Below are 23,241 nucleotides of genomic sequence, written 5' to 3'. Positions count from 1 at the left end.
GAAGAAAAAGTTAAAAACAACAACAGCAAGAACATAAAAGAAAGCAGAGGGAAGATTCATACATTAACTGACTTCAAAGGTTGGTTAAGAGCTAAAGACTGACGTGAGAGTCACACGCAGGTTTGATGAAAGAGCATGCACTGCACTTATATTTATACGTGTGTGCCTGTAAGAGTTTGTGTGTATACAGTAGTTTGTTGTCCATGCTGCAAGACCATTATTACACAAGAGCTCAGTTCTCTCTGTCACTTTGATAACTCTGGCTACTGAAATGGGCACAATCTCTTGTTTGATCTAATTTGATATATAATGGTTGATGACAGAGACACACAAACGCGTGTGTTCGTGTGTGCTTTTCTCTCAGGGTGTCTGTGGGTGAGCCTGTTACAGAGAGCTGAGTGAGCTCCTGTTTGTTCTGCTGCTCGTTTACTGGACGGCCGTCAAATAAGTTCGTACAAGTAAAGATTTGAGCGTGTGCAACTACACACACAAATGACTCCATGACCCAGTCATGCTCCGGCACCCAGTGCAAAAATACACACTTACACTGACATGTGGGGAAATTAACAACCAGACATTTTCTAATTTGCACGTCTAAGATATTTAGATTTAGAATGAATGTGAGTCTGGCAGCAATAAAGCCAAAATGTTCTGCGATTTAATGGAAATTGATGATAAAATCAGAGGAAAGAAAAGTAAAACTGTGCTCCCAAGCACAAGCTGTTGTTCTTTCCTGTGGTTAAAAATCACGTGACCCCCATCAGACTGATGATAGCAGCTTGGTAACGTAGAAAACGTGTGTTCAACATGATAAAAGCCAATCCAAACACCTACCAAACAAGTAGTTGTTTGCCCTAATCTTAAGCAAATTGCAAACCAAAAACTAAAGTAAACATCAAACTAGGTTTAGACTTTAGTCATTATGCAACAGTAATTGTGTTTGTGCCTCCTCTGCTCATCTCCTGTGCCCGAACACAGATTCATTTTGCTCTTTGAAAGTGGAAACACTCCTGTGTCATTTTGGGAACACCTCCAAAAATGGAGACTTACCAGCTGATTGATCAGTTATTGACAAACATACGACTATTTCATCCATTCTGATAACTGGTTAGCTGCTTCAGTTGCTTGTCAAAGAGCGTGTGGGCATATATGTGAGGATGTGTCTCGTCCTGCTGGCTCTGCCTCCCCTCGGCTCCGTGGAGTGCTGGTGCTTCCTGACTAATTGTGGCAGGCCTGTAATGTGATTGTAGAGGCGATATGCCTTGCTACTCTCTCTAACCACTCAGCCACATACTTCATCATGTTAATTCCCTTGTGTGTGCTTGTGCTTGATTGTGCATTTGCATTTGTGTCAAGCCCAAGCCCTTTTCTCTCTGGGTGTGTATATGGAGACATTTATATATACAGGTGCGTCTGAGGCCATTTGTTTGTGCGGCCGGGTCTCGTGTGTACTCTCTGTGTGTGTGCAGGAGTAGGAATGATCTCATCCATATTCTCCAGGCAACAGCAGCAGCGCTGAGATCACTCAGCTCACTGACTTCATGCAGCACCATAAAAACTCAGCAGCCAGCGTCGTCCTTCACTAAACAGCTCCCATTACAACACTCGGCAAGGAGTGGCTGTTTAAGAATATTAAATGCAAACCTTTAGTGGGGGAAAAACACTCATCCAGCCTCTTAAAATTACACCCAAGTCAGTAACAAAAGGATGAAAAATGCGCAGCATTTTTCATCTCTGCATACACTCTCCTCTCTTCACTGCTAAATCACATGAATCTCTCCTTAAATCTTCCACACAGGCAGCCATTAGATTGAAGCCATGCAACCAGCATTTACCCTGATTCTGATACACGTTTCACTTTTATTTACTCTTAGGAAGGCAGGACACCTGAAGCAGCAGTTTCTGCAAGCATATAACGTATAATGCATGTATTTGACAGCTAGTAAAGAGTGATGAAGCTTCTGTAATATCTCTATATTTTGTGGATAGGCGCTAATATGTATCTTCCCCGGGCAGCTTGTATCCTCGGATGGGGACGTGGATTGATGGAAGTAAGGGTGAATAATGACTCTAGCACAGATCCAAAAACCTCAAACACGAGAAACAGATTCTATCTCCTCTTTTCGTTTTAACTCTCAAGGTGACACTTATCCTGTTTACAGTTTTTCTCGATTGCTTAAACACTATAACCAGGCCTCTAAACTAAAATTTCAAAACCATAAACGCTATTGGTCAAAAAGCTCACCCATTTCCCTGAACTATAAACACTATTCCCTGCTTTGACACATGACTCAAATTTGGTGAACTGGTACTGCAAAACTCTACACACAAATCCCTACATTTTACAGTGCTTACACCATGTAGTCATGTAGAAAGCACTAGCATGCAATAATGTTAAGTCAGCATAGCTTGAGCCCAATTAGCACACAATTAACCAGGTGGAAACACTAGGAGTCAAAATTTAGCACACACCAATCAGAACCTGCGATGGATAGATAAAAGGGCCAAAGTCAGCTCATTCAGGTTTGAAACAATGGATCCAAAGAGATGCAAAGGAAGAGGACGTGGTGGAGAAAGAGGACGTGGTGAAAGAGGAGGACGTGGTGGAGAAAGTGGACGTGGTGAAAGAGGAGGACGTGGTGGAAGAGGAGGAGGAGGTGGTGAAGGAGGTGGAGGTGGAGAACGACGGCGACAAGGAAGGGGAAGAGCAAGGGCACGAAGACAGTCAGTCTCGGATGAAATTCGAGCCACTTTAGTTGACCATGTCCTTGTCCATGGGATGACTATGAGGGAAGCTGGGCAACGAGTACAACCAAATTTGAGTCGCTTCACTGTTGCCTCCATCATCAGAACCTTCAGGGAGGAAAACAGGTAGGTGTACTTGCAGTAAGACTGCTTTGTACAGTAACGTTTAAGTTACTGAATTTATATGTCTTGAGTTTCAGTATGTTTCCATTATTTTCCTGTAAAATGAATGTGTGACAGTTACAGTAATGAGTGCTTCTATTTTTGTAGGACACAGAGACGACCACCTGGTGGAGGCAGGTTAAGGCTTTTGTCGGAGGAGCAAGAGAGGGAACTTGTAAACATGGTAATTGCAAATAATGTAATCCGCCTGCAAGAGATTCAAAGGAGAGTGATTGAGGATGATCATCTTTTTCGAGGCATAAATGCCATCAGCCTCTCCACAATTGACCGCATCCTCCGAAAGAATCAATTCCGGATGAAACAGGCATACCGAGTCCCTTTCGAACGAAACTCTGACAGAGTGAAAAACCAACGTGTGGAATATGTTCAGGTATGAGTTTTGATACTGTATAAGGTATTGTGTACCATCACAGCATGGCAGTTTATGCTGCCATTTCAGCACTCTTGAACTTTGGTTCAGGGTACCGATTGACTCTACTGTGTTATGTGTTTTGCAGAGAATCTTTGAGATTGAAGGACGGCCTGTTCCCCATGAAATGATCTTTGTGGATGAGGCAGGTTTTAACCTGACCAAAAGAAGGAAAAGGGGGAGGAACATAATTGGCCATTGGGCTATTGTAAATGTCCCTGGTCAGCGTGGGGGGAATGTCACTATGTGCGCAGCCATCAGCCAACGAGGGGTACTCCACCGCCATGCCGTACTAGGACCCTATAACACTATGCTTCTCCTTGCTTTTCTTGATGGTTTAAGACAACATATGTTCCAGCTGGACTACAGGGAACCAGCACAGCCAGAGCAGCCTCACTACGTTGTTGTGTGGGATAACGTCAGCTTCCATCGCGCTGCTCTGGTTCGTGACTGGTTTACCAATAACCCAAGGTTTTCTAATATCTTTCTGCCTGCATACTCCCCCTTTCTAAACCCGATAGAGGAGTTATTTTCGGCATGGCGGTGGAAAGTGTATGACCGAGAACCTTATGTCCGTGTTCACCTCCTTCAGGCCATGGAAGAGGCCTGCCTAGACATATCAGTAGATGCATGCCAGGGGTGGATCAGGCATGCAAGAGGATTTTACCCCCGCTGCCTGGCTGGGGCCAATATAACCTGTGATGTGGATGAGATTCTCTGGCCTGACCCAGACCAAAGACAAGATGCTGTGGTGGGATAATGTTTCTGGTGTGTGTTGTACTGTATAATACATGAATGACAATGTGCCACTGTACATACATTGGTTGCGTCTTTTGTGTTTATCATGTGACAAGGGTTTTGAAGGGGAGAACCATAAGCAACCTAATTGTTTTGGAACTATTGTTTTGAATTAATTGTACCAGTGTGCAAAACTCTGTTGTAGTGTGTGTGTTTTTGAGGGCTTGTGTTTGATGTCTGAGGGCAAAGTTCGGTTTTTCAGCAGGAGTGAATAGTTTTGGGTGTAGAGCTTCATTTTGACCTGGAAATAGGATGTTTGGGGAATTGAGTGAGATGTTATGGATTTGTGTTTACTGTTGTGCGGATATGAGGCGTAGTTTCAAGAAATGTGTTTTAGCAATCGAGAAAAACTGTAATGTAAACGCAGCGGTAAAAGAAACTTTGAGAACTTAACATCAGATCTGTGCCAACCATGTTAATGACACCTGTTCATTTAAATCTTGATACTGTCACAGACTGCTTCAGTCTAAATATCACAGAGTGGCATCTTAGTTGAATTGGGTGTGGACTTGGAGACACAGTGATCTCTACTCTGCTACAAAATAGTAAATTCAATTTAATTTCAATTTTATTTATATCACGCCAAATCACAACAACAGTCGTCTTGAGGTTGTCTATATTGTAATGTAAAGACAATGAATCAACCAGAGAAAATCGCAACAATCAGACAACCCACTATGAGTAAGCACTTGGTGACAGTGGGAAGGAAAAACTCCCTTTTAACAGGAAAAAACCTCCAGAACAGGAACTAGGCTCAGTGAGAGGTGATCATTTGCCATGACTGAATTTAGGGGAGGGAGATGGGACAAAACAGACACTGTGTAAGAGAGCCAGAGATTAATAATAACTAAAACAGGTAAAAGGGATTTTATTTGTGGTGCTCAAAGCATTTCCAAACATACTTAAAGCATCCGTTCATCTTCTCTTCCAGTACCAGTAGCCAGCACACCATCGTGCCAGCTAATAATAATAAAAAGCAATTTTTTTTTGCCAGGAATTGGCTAAGCAGAGCTCCCTGTTATGAGTACATAAGGCCACAGCCTAGCCTAGCTCAAAGACCTGGCTAACTAGCTAAACAGCTACTCTGATACCCTCTGTCTTTCCTCTATATGACTGTTGGTGTAACTTCACTACAGGTTTCACTATTGTGACTAGTTGAGAAAGACATTTCTCTCAACCAAGAGATAACCAGGCTTTAGTGTTGCTGGCCGGAGAATCCTTTTTTCTTTTTTCAAAAAGCAGGACATGAAAGCGGCATCCATTCCCCAACGAACTTTTAGATAGAAACCAATTAGGAACATTTCTCCTAAGGTCAGACCATTTCTTTAAAAGTGTCTTCTTTCATAATTTGAACAAAGCAATTATTTAATTAGCCCCACTCATTATTTAATCGCTGGTTGACAGCATCACACGATGTGCTTTTTAGTTTGTTTGAATGAAGTCGTGTTAATTTGAGATGCCATTTTTAATGCGACACCAATACTTCAAAATGGGTATTTGTAGTGCTCAGGCCAGTTTCCAAAGATTTCTCCAAAACCGAACACGTTGTGTTTATTTGTCTCTGCGATATTAAACTAAATTGAATATCATAGTGTTGTTTTGTCCATGGATACATACAGTATATACGAATTATACATATACAGACACTAGATTTTTAATGCAATATGTCACATTACATTAAAAAAAACTGACATAACAACATGTGACATGTGGCTGAGGAGGCAGACGGTGAGTGACCAGTTACTCTCTGTGAAAATGTTTGAAACCTGCCTGAGCTCCTCTTTTACTCGTCGGCCATACAGACTGCCTTAGAAGCAAGGCAAACAAACATGCTTCCCACTTGGTCACACTGACTGCCTGTGCGGACTGCATACAAATGCACAACATGCAGAAGCTATATATGTACACACACATTTATATGGTCCTACATTCACACACAGAGACACACACACACTAAGCCACTCCTTCCTCTGTCCCTTTGTCTTGTTGGATCAGCTACTCTGTGTTTCCTAAAGCATGAATCTCTTGCCAGTGTGCTCACCCACCATGTCTAACAGTGATTGATGCTCCATAGACGCACCCCCAGACACACTCTGTACATTTGGGTGAGTCTGAGTGCACGTGTGTCCATGCCTGCATTCGACCTTCAAGTCCCCCTCCATCCCAGTATTACCACCAACACCACCGTCTCCCAACCTCCCTATCTGCGTCTCTGTCTTGGTATGCTCTGACCAACACCCAGTTGACACGGTGCAATGGGTTGGTGCAGCAAAAGTCACCTGGGAGGGAGTTGGGGTTGTTGTGTTGGGGATGGATGTAGAAGGTTATTAGTGGGTTCTGCACAGACTGTTAATTGGCTAGAGTTGGGATTTGGGCTATACAGTGGGAAGTATAGAGAAGCCCGAGGGAAAGAAAGAGAGAAAGACTGCGATTTATCCTGGGATGGAGGTGTGACAGCAAAGAGATGGAAAGATAAGGAGAGAGTAGCACCACATGAAGAGAAACAGAGGGAGCAGATGGCTTCGAATGAGGAACGGATGACATGAGGGTGACAAAAGAACAGGAAACGACATCACTGCATCCAGATGCTGTCTTGTCTCGCAGTGAAGCAGTCTGTTTTAATGTTCTTCTCATGTTTTCAGTATTGCCACATTGTCCTTAAGTCCCCGTATCATGTTATAAAGATGAAAATCAAATGTTTCGAAAATGTTCACATTTAAAATCAATAATTTTAATCCTGTTATTTACTAATCTACCAATGTTGGCCGTCAGTTCCTCATCCTGCATGTTCCTCCTCCTCCACTCTATCTATTTCTACTCCCCCCCCCTTTTTTGCCCCCAAGGCAGTGATTTGTGGATTCTGTCATACTCTGGCAGCTGGATCCTTTTTCTGTCCCCCTAAGAGAGGGGAGAAGGAGACCGAGGCAGAGATAGGGAAAGAGAAAGAGAGAGGGTATAAAAGGGACTTAAAGGGTCTGGCTCTGAATAATTACACATCCCCTCTGTCCATGTGCTGTCATCCTTTAGGTAGTGTGAAATGTAGGCCACCATACTAAAAATAATACAAAGTGTTGAGATGATTTCCTCTCACTTTTATGAATGACTTTGCAATTGTTAAAAAGATCGGGCTGTTCTTTTCTATGAAACCATGGTCATATTCAAGGAACGCTTCAATCCTTTTATGATTCCAGTGTTTAATTGAAATACTTTTTCAAATGCGATTGACGGTTTGAATCCAAGAGGGTCAATTTGGCAGGTCGTGTTGAACTTGCAAATGCAAACTTGAAATCTAGATTGCCAAAGCAAAGACATTTTGATACATCAGAAAAATCTTTTCCATTATAACATTATGCATTAGTAGGAAGGGATAAAGCACTTGGATTTCATTTAGCAAGACTTGTTTCTAGAAGGACTTTGAGAGAGAGCATATTCTCTCTGCCTAGGTCACAGTGTGGTCAATATTTCCAGTCACACAGGCCTATACACCTTCTGGCATCAAAAGGGAAAAACAGGGTATTCCCAGTCTATTCCCAGATTGGTTGGTGAGTGGCTGAGTGCAGTTGCTTTGAAATCAATTGCTAAAGCCTCAGTCAAACAGGGCTAGAAAGCCCAAGGACAGTCACCGTTTGCTAAAGCAAAATTTGTATTCACCTACAGTTTGGCAAAAAATCTAACTGTAATTGCTCGGTTGCTAGCAGATTGCCACAAGCACCCATAGTTGGCATGGAACACATGGACTTGTTTCAGAACACTTGCCAGCTACTCTCAGAGGAGTAGGAAAATGGAAAAATGCAACGCAAACTGCTAACACAGACAGCTGTTGAAATGTGTTGACTGCAGTGCTGAGACAAACATTCGCTGGTTTGTGTTGCACTTTTTCAGTTTCACTGCCACTTTGTAATCTGTTTGCAGACAAGTTGGCGTCTTCGTTGCAAACTTAGGGATGCCTGTAGCAATCTGCTAGCAGCTAAAGCAATAAAAACAAGATTTACAGTATGACAATCTTTGCAAATGGTTTCCAACAATATCCACGAACCCATGGCAAACTAGCTAGGGAATATGCATTTTTCACTTCGAATGTCCAATATGGTAATGTGTCCATGACATCACATGAGAAATCTCTACAGGTAAAATCAGTTAGCACTAAAATAGCAACTAAGGATGGAAACTATTAAAACTACTAAAATTATTACACCTAGCTTAAACATTAGCTTGCTATACCACATGATTATTTTAGCACCTACAGCCTAGTTAGCAATGTTAGCTATGCTTAGCTATGTTAGCAAGCTACAACAACACAAGCTGAATCCTGTCAAAATACTTTAGCGTAGACTTCAGAATTACAGCAGGCAAACACTTAATGTTAGCAGAATGCAAGGTAGTGTGAATGGCCCTGGCATTAGAGGATTTTTAAAACACTTTCTGAAAAAAAAAAGTTAATGAACACTTCAGATGATGTGCTAAAATGTCTACTATAAAAAGATTCTCTTTGTGACCTCTCATCCTGTCAGGTTATATCTAAAGGTGAGTAAATGCCAGCTCTCTTAATTAGTAATTAACCTTATCCTGTCTTTACACCAGTTAAAATTACAGATGCATCTAATTAGACCTCTTAGTACTTGTTTATACTGAAAGGAGTTTCCTAAAAATCCCGTGCAGAGGTCAGTTCAGTTTGGGTTAGAGAGCAAATCAGACAATCACACCCACATAAAGGTGTGGGTGTGTAGAGCCTTTAAGCTACACAGTTAAACACTTAGTAATATAATGTAATTTTACTGCCTTTCATCAATGTCATGCCCAATTCATTCAAAGGGATAAAGTAAACCTCTTTACAGCAGACATTATGGTTCTCATCACAGAAAAAAAAAGAACTGGTGTAATTTATAGTAATAATGACGGCTGTGTTCCACTCACTCAATAGATGCAGTGCATGCATAACATAAAATGGTCATCTAACTTACAGCTTCCATGTCGATCCACACTGACACCAACGAACCAGGAGTTTCTAACACATCGACTGTAACTGCAGTAACTTTACTAGCGTTTTGCTCATTTTTATTCTCCAGCCACTCCTGAGAGATGCACAAACTGTGTGGTCAGAGATCAGCTCCACTGGAACAAGCAGAGGTCAAGTTTTCCACACTGTACTTTCATGGACTTTCTCCACTGGTCTAAGATTAGATGTTGGACTATTTCCAGTTTCCTTTTCTGTGCATATTTTTCCAGTTTTAATTTAACATGAAACATATGTTTTAAAAAACCGAAAACAGACTCTATAAGGAAGAATCGTGACTTCATATGCCAAGGTCAGGAATTTGACATTTGTAACATGTGATTCAGCCTGTTATTGATGGAGACGGGCTGGGTGAAGTGTACCACCTCAGGGTACATTATAAAACACACTCACGGAGGGCCACATAGCTGCACTAAGCTTAGTGTTTTTCACTGGATTCATAGATATCTGAGCACAAAGATATGATCTAATGTTACTATAACCATACTTTCTCCTCCATGGCTCATAACCACCACTAACCACTTGTCCAAGATAACCAACCAGACAGGAAAATTAAAGACTACATGCCGTATGCTGTTATAATGATTTTATAATTTTGCCCACATGCTACATGCAACATTGCTTGTGCGATTCTGCAGCACGACTTTATATAGCGCACTCTCATGTAGTCAAACAAGTCAGCGGCTTTTACAATGCTTGACATTTCTCTCACTCTGCAGCCAGTGTGAGCTGTCCAGTGACATTTCACACAGCAGTTGGAGGGACGCACATGGCACAGATAGTGGAATAAAACAAATGAAAGCAGAAATGGACAGGTCTAAAGTAGTTTTACTGCCACACATAAACACTCGTATCCTCGTAACTACAACCTTCTCCATCTCTCCTTTTTTAAGTCTCACTCCCTGAGCCCCATCATGTTTCTCACCTCATTGTCACCCTATTGCCTCCAACTGTCACACACAGATGCACACACTCACGTCATCATCACCAACAGATACACACCATGTTGCTATTTTACACGCTCTCTTCCATATGTTTTTTTAATTTCAGGTTCCTTGTGACCACTCCTTTACTCGCTGCTTCCATGTTGTTGTTTTTTACCTCACCCTTCTTCCCTTCCATCTCTCTCCTTTAACTTGGTAACGACTGAGATGCCAAGCAAATGACAGGCTTTAGCAGAGAGTGTTGCCCCCTCCTCGCTTTCGCACCCCTTTTCTCTCTGCCTCTCTTTTTCCCGCTTTCTCTGCCCCCCTCAAGCATCAGCTCATGCACAGTGGCCAACGCTGGCCTCTGTCTGATCCCCCATAATGCACTCTGATGGCTGTGTCAGTACTCAGCCTGATGTCAGAGAAGCCTCTCTTTCAGAGCAACAAGCTAAGATCAATTGTGAGGTGTCACCAGGAACCGTTTCCTCTGTTGGTCTTTCTGCTTTCTCTGCCTGTCCGATTATCTCATTCTCTCACTAGTCCTCGCCGTCATTGTTCTTTCTGTCTATATCTGTGTTATCTTTCTGTCACTTTTAACAACCTTCTCAACCCCACACTGTGCCTTCTCTTGCTATCTTGTCATCAGCTCTTCTGTGATTTATTTATTGTCTTTTTCTTTTTGCTTCCCACTCTTTCCCGACACACACTCCCAAGCAGGAGCGCCTCAGTGCACATTAAATATCCACTGCGGTTTTCTTCTGTGTGACTGGATTGGGTTAGTGCAGATTGTTCGCTTCTATTTTACAAAAAGGGGAGAAAAAGCTCCAAAATACTCTTGATATTGGGGAAGTGGTAATTTCTTTGCCGGAGTGAAGCACTTCTAAAAATTGATTTTGTGTCCACAGAAAGGCCAAGCTGACGTGAACAAAATCTTTTGACAGCCGATGACAAAAGCAATGCTGTTACAAAGAGTGCAGATATAAATATTTGGCAATGTAGTAAGTCGATATTCTAAAATCTTACCATATTTGCATGTCTATGCATACAGAAACAGACCAAAACAAGTAAACAAAATTCAAGTGAGCAATGGATGAACAAATCCCACAACACACCAGTTTGGATTGAACTGTGAGACATGCAGTAATTTCACTGGTTATGAATGGTTTACTATTTAACTTAATATAATATATATTCAGAAAATATGTGACATGCTAATAGAACAGAGTAAGTCGTGTTTTAAGACTTTGAAAGAGTGCTTCCATCTCTACTGCATGTGTTAATGCAAATGTTAGCAAAATGCTGGCTTGGTAGGTGACAGATGGAAATGGTATACAGAGCCTCCAATGTGCTTTACCGATACCTGTAGACACTCACTGTTGTAGCTCTCTTCTGACCTTCTCTGTACACTCCATCAGACCTGTTGCCACTGATTTTCAGTCAAGTTCATGTGTAATTTAGCATCCCTCAGCCTTTGCTCCTTGTTACTCTTCATAAATAATTGCTTTGTGACAGCCACCCTTCCACTGATACTAGTTCTGATCAGGCTTCAGTAAACAGAAGATGAATCAGCTGAAGGGGCAGATACATCTATAAAGTCGAGTGTTAGGTCTTTGATGGCTTTTTCCCCTATCTTAAAGATGTGTCTTTCAGATATTGTTCGTCTGAAAGGCAGATCCTTCTTTTGTCCTCCACTTTTCCATTTTCCTCAAATGTTTTCAGCACACACTGCACACCAAGGCTAAATTTCAGCTAACAGCTGTTTTTGAATGAGCTTGTTGGCGCAAAAATACCATTTTATGCCTGTCAAATTATATATAGATGTTCCTGTTCTTGTGCAATAAAAATTAAAGTACTGTTCATACCTGATCAAAGTAAGCTAGTAGTAGTGCAAGTGGGCAGAAAAACTTTATCCATATCCATTTCTCTATACATGATTACTCTGTGACTCTATGATTGATCTTATTGTATTGCATTACAGAAAAAAAATCAACACAATTACAGTAAAGTGTTACAGTAACACATAACACTTAATGTCATAGTGACTTTCGTGTCCATCTCAGTCCAATACAGTTTAAAGGCTGCACACACAGTAAAAATGCCACATTTTTCTAGAAACAGACTGTGGAAGTGCGTCACCTCATCTTTGAAGTAGCTGCACTAGTTTTGTGAATGTGGCAAAAAAGTATTTTGGTGCCATTTGTAACCGTGGCACCAAATACCATGAGTGTTTAAACACTGCTAAGAAATTTCTCTGACTAAAGCCAACAAAACAGACCTGATGACTGATAACAGGAATTACAGTGACAGTGACAGTGTGGTGCTAATAGAAGGACAACTATATCTTTGTTTTGGAGCAGATGGCTGATCAGTAATTGCTGCAGCAATAAAGTAACATTCTTATCTCAACAGCGTTAGTTTTACCATACTGTCATCTGGATTCAAGCAAAAACAGCAAACACAGGGTAGCAGGTATCATCTGCATATAATTTCCAGGTGTGAACACAAGGACGACTTTTTAATAGCTAATTATCAAAACTGCACCCAGATGTAGGAAACTTTTCTGTTTGGGGCATAAAATAAGCGATGTAGTGATTTGTCCTTGGTCTGTAACTGGCAGGCTGGGATTGCAGCAGTGTACTCTGACATATGGTGATTGTGTTGGGATGAGAATGTTGCTTTAAGTTAATGGTAGTTAATTAGCATATCCATTAAGAGAGAGATTTAATTTTAATAAGGATATGAAAATATGAGTGTTTACGAGTCCGTGTTTGTGACAGGGAGAGAGAACGCGAGAGAGCGAACATCTCGCCGTCGGCTGCTGGGAGATAAATGATATCTGTCATTTACACAGCAGTATACTGGCAGTGCTGTATGGCTTCACTTTGTTATATGACAGTCTCACCTTGGTTGTTATACACAGACACGCATGTGTACTGCGAAGGTTCAATCCAGTGATTGATGTAACTATTGTAGTATCTGTGACACTACTGAACCCAACTAGTCAATACGGCTTTATAGAGACAGAGAGGACTCCCTGGAAAAAACCCCCCAAACAAAAACAACAACACAGCGCAGCAGTAGAAAGGAAACAGGCTTCAAAAAATGTGCTCATAAATAAACAAACAAAAAATAACTAAGAAACTAGAAAATTAATGAATATTGTGACGCGATCGCCTGGAATCAATGCTTGTGCTGCTGTATCGCTATATCATCTCAGAAGAGAATCATGTGTAGGTGTTTTGTTCATGTCTCTGCTGCTCTCAAGTGACCAAAAAATAACTTAATGCTAGTTTAATAAATCAATATTACTGACGTTACACAAACTTAATAAAATAAGGATGTGCAGCAGCTGCATGCTTCTAGAACAATGTATTGTCATTGCTCGAGGAAAAAAACATCCTGACAAAACATAGATTTTCTGTAAGTTTAACAAAGAGCCACAGAGCTGTTTTCTTAGACGTCTGGTTTAAATCATGTTAACCCTCTAACGCCTGATCCATGAAATAATTGGCAGAAAATTCTATTAAAAAAAAATAAAAAAATAGAGTGTTTATTGAACCTGCTGAGAAAATTTAGGAGAAAAATAAATTAAATATGAATTTGCTTTTATGAGGTTTAATTCGTATCATTTTTCTACCTCTGACATTTATTGCTCGCAGTAGCGCCGCATCAGTCTGAATACACATCAGGTTTTTCAGGAAAAAAAAGAGAAAAAAATCACTGATGATGTAGTGATCACAAAAAATTAGGCATCAAATATGAAGCACTTGGCATGACAGGGTTAGACTTTATTCGAAAGTTTAAGTGTAGTAGATGTCCAGATGACACCAGGCTGTTGTTTTAACGGCTAAATGTTTAAATACAGAGTGAACAATAACAGAATGTACCATGCAGTGATTGTACGTTTGACCTTAACAAGCTTCCTAACAAGGTGAACCAGCTGTTGCATTAAACATATTCAGCCCAGCCCATTATAGTGCTTCTATTGAACCGTCAGCGGGATGATTGTTATGCACTGTGACAGACCAGAGGCCCATACAGACAAGCTCATGATGTGACAGGGACATAACTTACACGACAGACATACATCAGTGGTATGAATGGGTTTTTTAAAGTATTTTTGAAATGAGTGTCATTTGGGTTTGAGTGGAGGTTGTGTGGCCCTCTGATGACATCAATCGTCAGTCACATATCATCACAGGCTGTCGTTAATAATGCAGCTGATTGATCTAAAAGTGGTCTGGACACATTCTGCATATGCTTCGCTCTCATCTACAGCAGAATCACTGGGTATTTATCCATTGTTTCTATTTTTTCTATTGTCCATCTCAGGACTTGTTTTAGTGATTGAAATCATCAGGAAAGAGCACATCAGACAGACTACAATGTAATAAAGAGCTAAATCCCCAACCGGGCGTGGCAGATGGCTGCCGGAGGTTTCTTCCTGTTAAAGGGGAGTTTTTCCTTCCCACTGTTGCCAAGTGCTTGCTCGTGGCTGGGGGGGTCATCTGATTGTTGGGGTTTCTCCGTATTACTGTGGGGTCTCTACCTTACAATATCAAGCGCCTTCAGGCGACTGTTGCTGTGATTTGGTGCTATATAAATAAAACTGCTATTTTTTGGTGCATTGTTATACTCAGAGTCTGATGTGACTATAAATGTGACTTCTGCTCATGCACGCTCCTGTCTCATTCCCATTATCTCCCCCACAGGTAAACACACAGAATCCACTGAAACCCCTGTGAGGTTCCACGGGACAAATCTGATCAGACGTCAGAGCTGCTGCCCTGATGTCTGTCTGCTCGCAGGTTAGGGATATTGAAATGAAGCGTACAATTAGTCACTCAGTGTTGCCTTGCAGTCCTGTCTGTTCGGCTTTCTTCTTTGTCCGTCCACATGTCCGCCTCTGCTGCCATCCTGCACAGGCCTTTGCCATGTGTATGTAAAGCCACTGTGCCAGTGTGTGTATTGAAGACAGGCTGCTGGTCGGTGCTCTCTAAACCCTGTGGCTGTCACACAGCACATCGGCTGTCATAACAGACCTGACTCTCCCTCTGAGGATCACGCATGGTTGAGTGTGATTAGGTTAAACACGCTCTCTGAAATGACTTGATGGGATGTGGCACTGTGTGTGTGTGTGTGTGTGTGTGTGTGTGCCTGTGTGTGTGAGAGTAAGAGTATGTGTCATTAATGTGTGCTGTCATTTTCATGTGATGGACTCACGTGTGCAAAGAGGGGTTTGTGTGTTTTTAAGGCCCCTAACGTGTGTTTTTCTGATTGTGGTTCCTCGCTCTTGTTCTGTGTGTGTGTGTGTGTGTGTGTGTGTGTGTGTGTGTGTGTGTGTGTGTGTGGTCCAAGGGCTCCCATGTTTCCAAGAGCTCTGGGTTTCGGGTGTGAGACTGATTTCAATCAGCTATGTTAAAGCATTGTTTGGCTTAGCTTATACACACAGGCACACATACACACTAATGCACACAAACAGACACACACACACACACACAGAGCCACCATGTAGAGTTCAGATCAGCCACTGTTTCTTTAGTGATAACTATGGCAATTTAAGCTCACAGTGGGAGCAACCTTCACAGACAGGAGACATTGTTATCAGTGAAACACCCCCCGTGTTACTTCTTATTGGTTTTGCTTGCGTAGTTCTACTTATGAGTCAGTCGTGTCCTGTGAAAAAAATGACACCTTTAATCTTGCTGTAACAATTTATTTTCCATCAAAATGCGATATAGCTAAAGCACTAAGCCAAATGATGTATGGTGGCGCTGAATCGAGATACAAGGTTGTCCTTTCGTCTGATCTTATCTTTGAGCTTGTAATCAACATTTCGAGCTTGTACAAAATTGCTCGTTGACTAGGAAAAAATTACTCTTGTTGGCAGCGAACATGACAGGAATGCATGTAGAGATTTTCTGAGAGATGTGGAACAAAGGAAATTAACTGGCTGTATGGCACATGAGTAGATGCGTCTATAGTCACCATCCTATCATAATCATAATCGTAATGAGTATGCTTGGTGTTTAACAGTTTGCACATGTGCTTTATAAGAATAAAATTGTTCTAGGATTTAATGGCTTCAGGTTAAAAACCCTGAATGCACTGGTAAAAAAAACCCCTACAAAACAAAAGCTGTAATTCTGGTTATGTACTGTAATGCTTTTACACTTTTAATATGTTTCTGTCTAATATGAAAGGGTGGGATTGCATCTGAAAGATTAGTTCAGCCAAATTCTGTGGGCCCTCTGTCACTCTGAATGAATGGCAGGTAAATGTTAATCATCTGGTACTTAAATTATGCCTTTCTATGCAAGTTGAGCACTCAAAACATTTTACAGTGGTCTCTCGTTTCATCAACATTGTTGTTTATTGGGGAGAAAACTTGCAAACATACAGTACAGCACCTCAGAGTCACACTGCTAGCAATCGAAGATTTAAGTAAATATGACAAGCTGCACACATTCTATACTGTACAGCAGACACGGCACGAGATTGACTGACAATGGCCTCCAGCCAATCAGGACGCAGAACACAATGCGCTGTAGAAAAAAAACGTGCAAAATTGCACACAAAAAAATCCGCGAAACAGCGAGACTGCGAAAGGTGAACCGTGTTATAGCGAGGGACCACTGTGTACTGCAAGTGTGTTTTACCTGTTTGCATATAGATTAATAAAAGCTAACATTCACACACACACACACACTGATGGATGCATCAGTATCTTGCCCACGGGTACCTCAACATCTGGACAGAAGGAGCCACGCATCGATTCACCAACCTTCTTATTGGTGACCCTACCAGTGTTCTTATATTTAAGATAATTAAAGCATTATCATGGCCAACAGGAATAAAGTAATGTACTCACACTCTTCCACAAACCCCTTAGAGCATCTGGTGTTAGCTAGCTCACCTACAACACCATATCTAGTGACTGCTGGGTGTGTGTGTGTGTGTGTGTGTGTGTTTGTTTGTTAGTTTGTGTGAACTGGAATCACAAGTTTGAAAAACAGTTTTCAGTGATGCTATCTGTGTTTCACCTTTTGACCTCTACTCTGACAGGGTGGAGCAGCTCAGATGATAGAGCAGGTTATCTACTAATCAGCAGGTTGGTGGTTTGAACCCTGACTGCTCCAGTCTGCATGTCAGATATCCTTAGATGTAAGTGTTTTCAACTTAGTGGGAGTGCTAAGTTGAAAACACTTACATCTATAACAAAAGTGCTTGTATGAATGGGACATGTTGTTTTAAGTGCTCAGGTAGAGTAGAAAAGCGCTATATAAGAATCAGTCCATTTACCATTTAACTTCGATTTGACCTTCCTAGTAGCAGGGAATCTGCAATTTTGTGCAATGCTCAGAGAAAATGCATGTCCTTTGACAATAATGCACATCACCATGTTTGAAAAACCAAAAAAACAAAGAAGTATTAGCTCATAGCATACATCCACAACTCAAGCACGGTGGTGAAGGTTTGCAGCAGTACCTGGGGACTTGGCAGTCATTAAATTGACCATGAGCTCCTCTGTATACTAAAATATTCTAAAGTCAGGTGTGAGGCCATCTGTCTGACAGCTAAAGCTGGGCCCAAATTAGGTCATGCAACAGGAGCAGCAAATCTCCACCAGAATGACTGAAAAAGAATCAGGGTGGTGCAGTGGTAGTCCAGACCTCAGCCTGAATGAAATGCTGCAGTGGGACCTTAAGAAACAAACCTCAATGAACTGAAGCATAGTTGTAAAGAAGAGTGTCCCAAAAAAATCTGGAAAAATGTGAGCGATTAATAAAGAAGTTAATGCTGCTAAAGGTGATTCTACAAGCTACCAAATCATGGGCTGTAATTAGCTTATCACACGACTTCTGCATTTTGACTTTGTGATTAATTTGTGATTAATTTGTGATTAATATTCAACTGTCTAAACATATTTTATTTCCTGTGTAAGTCCTCAGTGCTGCCCTCATTGCACAAATATTGCATGCCCAATAAAAAAGAGAAAAAAGAAATGAAGACCTTTCAGTAAAGTCTTCCACAAAAACTAGCAGGTGATGCTACACTTCCTGTGGCCAATGCAAGAGAGACAAAGTTTGCATAAGGAGGATGTTGAGCACAACTGCAAGTGTTAATGAACTGTAACTAATTTGTATTGGTTTTCCACTTAACAGAAGAAGTAGTTCTGTGTCTCACTGCGGAGGCGTGGACAGACACTGTATTTTGTCTTAAGTTTGATTGTGCATCAGTACCCAAATTCAATATTTAGCCTGCTTTTTTTAGTGTGTATATATTGTATTTTAGTTTAATTTAACAGCCAGGTACACTTGGAAATTGTTGAAATTATTTTCCAATTATAAGGACCATCAATAGTATATATATTTGCTTCCTGTAATTTTTTTTTTTCTTTTTTCTTTTCTGGAATATTTTCAGTGTGTGTCGTCTCCTATTCTGGTAGCCAGCTCCACTGCTGCACTTGGCCCTAATGCATTAACCAGGAAGCCACTGAGTCCTCTTTGACAGGGGTTATGCCTCATTATGACAGAATAACAGAGCCAAAATGGAGTCCGATTCCTCCCAGTCGCTTCATAACAGTAATACTATCAGTGAGCCTGCAGCAGTCCCGGCTAATCCTGGCTATTTAATGTATAGCCACACACTGCACCTCACTCAGGGGCTCAGCAGAGGCTCCTATCAGTATCCAACAGACACACACACAAATACTCACATGCACACACATTCACAAGCTCTTTGCATCCATGAAATGCATGCATCCCTCTTTGATCTGCCTTACTCTTCACTGCACCTAACACATAGAAAACAACCACTTCTTGCTTACAAAGTAGAGCTACAGTAGGTGTCTTTGCATGCATGCTCACTGAGCAAATAAAACCTGCAAACACAAAGACGTCACAATTCTCACAATTTCTTCAATGGTAAGGATTGCTGATATTTAATAGCCTTCCAAAAATGATGTCATGAGGATTGCTTTGTTTCACTTCAACCAGAGAGACGATTTTACATCCACTGAAAACTGAAAAATGTTGGTCATGTATTAGGGAGACAAATACGGACAACACAACCACAAGTCATCACATGCAGCGCTGCTAACTCACACTGCTACGCTTTTTCTAAGGTCAAATGTGTAAAAATGTGTCAATTCATAATGGTTAACCCCAGGGATGGCTCGAGGCAGGTGGTGACAGACATAACAAAGCCTCCCTAAGCCTCTCTTGACATTTCTAATACTCAACACACACTCATGCACAATAAACTGCACATTAAGACAGCACACACTGGCAAGGTGTTGTCATTTGTCTCCACTGGGCTCCAATTTATAAGAACGTTTGTCCACGCTACTCACGATGCTTGGCCTTGCTGTGTTTGCGTGTGGAAGGGGGCTGTTATGACTGCTCGGTGTGTGGTGGCTAAGAGTGGACTCTTGTGTCCTTCAAATGACAGAGATGAAAAAAAAGTCCAATGCACTACACTGGAGCAATCCACACAGCTGCACACACTCACACAAACAAGCATCTTCACTCTTCACACACATGGGAAAATAGAGATGTGTCTAATGCATTACCCCCCCCAACCCCCCACCTGTGCTATATACATTTCTAAAATCACATGTCCTCTGCAGCAGGTACAGAGGCCTGAACACCGTACTGAAAGCAGAGAACACAGAAAACCACTCACGTTACATTAACATGAAGTTTTGTACCGACACTGATGGCATCCGAGAGCATGCATCCTACAGATATGTTTTCTTTTGTGCCACTATAAAGCTGTGCGGACCTCTGCTTCAGGGTTGAAAAGCCTCTAAAACACCACTCAACACAAAGCAATTTCTCTTTATTTTTGAAAATGATAACCTGTAATTTCCACCCATTTCCACACCACTAAGGTGGGAAAATCTTTTTTTTTCATTCATTGCGTAACTACTTTTTTTTTTTTTTTTTTTTACATAAACAACTGAGTGTAATTGAATTTCAGTACAACAACACTTACAGTGTGTATGTCAGCAAATACTGAAAAATGTTTCATCATTCAATTTAAGTGATATTGTGTCTCTGCTCTTTTTGTGGCAGCTGAATTTCACTCCAGCTTTAAATGTGGCTGTTTGCACATCATAAGCACTTTTTGGTTTCCTGTATGGTTAAATATCAAGGCATGAACTCTTTCTTTTCTGAGAGTAACATGTTTGTTAATGTGTAAAATGTCTTAACGAATAACGGCTCCTGTGAACCTTTAAATTTTGTGCTAGCTTTATCACAGCGTACTTAATCATCATACGAGGTTTCGCATGCGATGCCATGCTGAAGGGTGGTCTTCCATACTGGACGTGATGCAACCAATGGTTGCTAGGGATACTTGTGCATTACCCAACTGGTTACCAAGTGTTTCAAAACATGTGCAAAGAGGGCACTGCACAAAAAACTTCTTTATGATTATTTTGGTTGCTAAAAAGTTTGGTTGCCCATAGTTTCGATGGAAGATGCCAACTTGACTTAAATGTCATGAATATTCAACTGGTTATTGAATACCCATTTCTCCCTCACAACCATGTGGTTGCTATTGGCTGCAGACTGGTCTGTAATCCTGTGTGACTTGGGCCTTATTCACTTAACCCAACTTTGGCACTGTGATTGTTAGAAGTCCAAAGTTAAAGTCACATGGTTAGTGAGTAAAACAGCAACAAAACCTCAACAGTGTTAATTTGCTAATGCTATCATACTAACATGCTAACCTAAGATAGTGAACACAGTCAACATGCCTGATAACATCTCCATTGTGTTAGTCTGCAAATCTTTGCATGTATATTGTTCTAAACACCACCTATCTGAAAGTTTTGTGGGAAACACCTTACAATAATACGCAAAACCCGTCTGTGTGTTTGTTCCTTTGTTCGAGAACGTCTCCTAGACCACTGAGCGCTAAGTACCAAAACTTGGCACACAGGTAGATGCAAGGCCCCTTAAGGATCATACTAATATCAGAGATTATGATGTCATCATGTTGACAGTATCATATCATTTATATTCTTTAAAGGCATGATATATTTTGGCCACCATTACACTGCATAGCAGCTACCTAGCGATGAGCTAAATAATCAATTTAGCATATAAAGCACATCTAAAGCACATATTTTTCAGTGCGATAAGTATAACAGTTTTCCAGCAGCATGAACAGGCCGAACATTTCGGAAGTGCCTTTGTATTAATCTAGATAACTCACTCAAATTCATCTGTGTGTAAAGACTGTGGCTGCACAAACTCACCATACATTGGCAATAGGGATTGGGATAGGCTCCACCCACCCTGCAACCCTAAATTAGATAACCAGTAAAGAAAATTGATGAATTCATTGTTAGATGGAAATTTTGAGTTGAAGCTAAAACTTCATTAGCTGAGTTCTCTCCATTATATGGTGGTTTTGTACATCAGAAGTCATTAGAGATGCAGATACTGTATTACTGTTAATTATCTTGTGGGCAACGTAAAACCTAACCTGTGCAGAAGATTAAAACAGGACGCCATAAAAAGTTACAATATGTGTTAATAGCAACTACAAATACAGAGTTAATAAGTAAATCTAGGATACATTTTGTTATTATCTGTATAAAACTTTAACTTTAGATTTGAATTCCACCACACGGCATTCATTTCTCCCTTCAGACCACTGACCCTCCGGTCGGGTTTCTGTCTATCCGACTGTGTGACTTTGTTTGTCAGTTTCGTGTCATTGTTTTGGCCGTTCGCTAAAGCTGTAATCTGCTGCTGCCCTGGCTTGTTAATAAGCTTATTCTGGATATTTCTCCTCTGTGAGTCGGTTGACTTTCAGCAGTGTCAGCGGACAGATCAACACAGAACTAGAATGGCTAGAATAAGGCTACTGAACCTGTTCATATGTTTGTTATATGAGTTCATTTTATTAGATGTATTAATTTTACACTTTAACACTTTTTTAAAATATTCCTTTTAAATGAGACAAACCAAAATTACTACATGTTTCCTACAAACTCATGGCTTTTCTTCTGCTTTATCTCTGTGCTTTGCTACTGTTACCTCCAGGTTCTGGCCCTGTAACCCCCCCAACAAATTTGCTTTCAACTCCATGCAACTCAACTCCAGAACAACTGAAATCACCAGAGGGGATATCAGATCTATTTATTGAAGCTCTGTGATCATTTCTGGGTGACTTTAGAATTCAGTGAGAAAATGACGGATAACACAGCTCAGTCTGCAGACACCGAGGCTATGATTTAGAGAGCAAAAGAGCGAAGCAGGGAGAAGAATGAGATAAAGGGGAAGGGGACAGAGAAGTGACGGAAAATACCAAAAAAGAAAGAGAGGCCTTGAGGGAAGTGGGACTGCGAGCACAAAGAAGGCGGGAGATCAGAGAAGATTGGCAACTAATGAGAGGGAACTGGAAATACTGAGATAGATAAAATGATACTGCAGTGGAAGAGCAGAGCGGCTGAAGCACTATTGCATTATTAGCCTGATTTGCACCTGATCTGCACAGCAATCAGGGAGGATATCTTAATTCTGCTGTGCACCGTTTAACAAAATAAGTCAGAGACTGATAAGTAACACTTTTGAAACAACCAAGAAGGGAAAGTTCTTCACAAAACAGTGAAAGTCAGTGTAAAAGACATTCAAGTCAATATATTCAATAAATTCATGAAACCACCTGCAACTTGGTAGAAAATATAACTGGGATTTTTCTTTTCAAGTACTTCATTACGGGCAGTTTTGGCGGCACCGGTATAATTTCAGCTCGAGGGGAAGATAAAGATATTTTGGCCCGAGGGGAGAGAAAATGAGGCGTTAGAAGTTTCTGTATAGGGGAAATGCAGAATCACATTCCCTAACCCTCTTTCTCTGCAGACAATAATAGATCATTGCTTTCTTTCTCTCGACCATATGAAGGTCGAGAGAAAGAAAGAAAGACTGAGAAGAATGAATAAGCTGTAAGAAGGAGCGAAAGCAAAACTGGGAGAATGAAGATGACTAAAGAAAATAGCATATTCATATACAGATATGGGAATAAACAGGTTTGACATGGATAATACAGCAAAAGGCTTGTGCTGTGTTCCTGCTGCAGGTTTTGGAATCAACACTTATAATATTTACAATATTTAGTTCATTTTAATATTTGATTCCTTTCACTTT

At 40.9% G+C, this 23,241-nt stretch overlaps 2 protein-coding genes across 2 annotated transcripts in view; one reads left to right on the top strand and one right to left on the bottom strand.

Annotated features, from left to right (window-relative positions):
• Nucleotides 1–23,241, bottom strand: part of LOC100707122 (protein shisa-8) — a 115,250-nt gene that overhangs the window by 35,183 nt on the left and 56,826 nt on the right. The gene's annotated exons all lie outside the window — the stretch shown is intronic.
• On the top strand, nucleotides 2,401–4,492 carry LOC109194446 (uncharacterized). The gene is made up of 3 exons (XM_019358101.2): nucleotides 2,401–2,871; nucleotides 3,016–3,298; nucleotides 3,426–4,492. The coding sequence occupies exons 1-3, from the start codon at nucleotides 2,534–2,536 to the stop codon at nucleotides 4,095–4,097; spliced, it is 1,293 nt and encodes a 430-aa protein (XP_019213646.1). The 5' UTR covers nucleotides 2,401–2,533; the 3' UTR covers nucleotides 4,098–4,492.

This window comes from Oreochromis niloticus, linkage group LG4 (genome assembly GCF_001858045.2).
Source record: "Oreochromis niloticus isolate F11D_XX linkage group LG4, O_niloticus_UMD_NMBU, whole genome shotgun sequence".
Taxonomy (NCBI): domain Eukaryota; kingdom Metazoa; phylum Chordata; class Actinopteri; order Cichliformes; family Cichlidae; genus Oreochromis; species Oreochromis niloticus.
The sequence above is the reverse complement of the archived record's forward strand: the minus strand, read 5'-3'. Positions and strand labels throughout refer to the sequence as shown.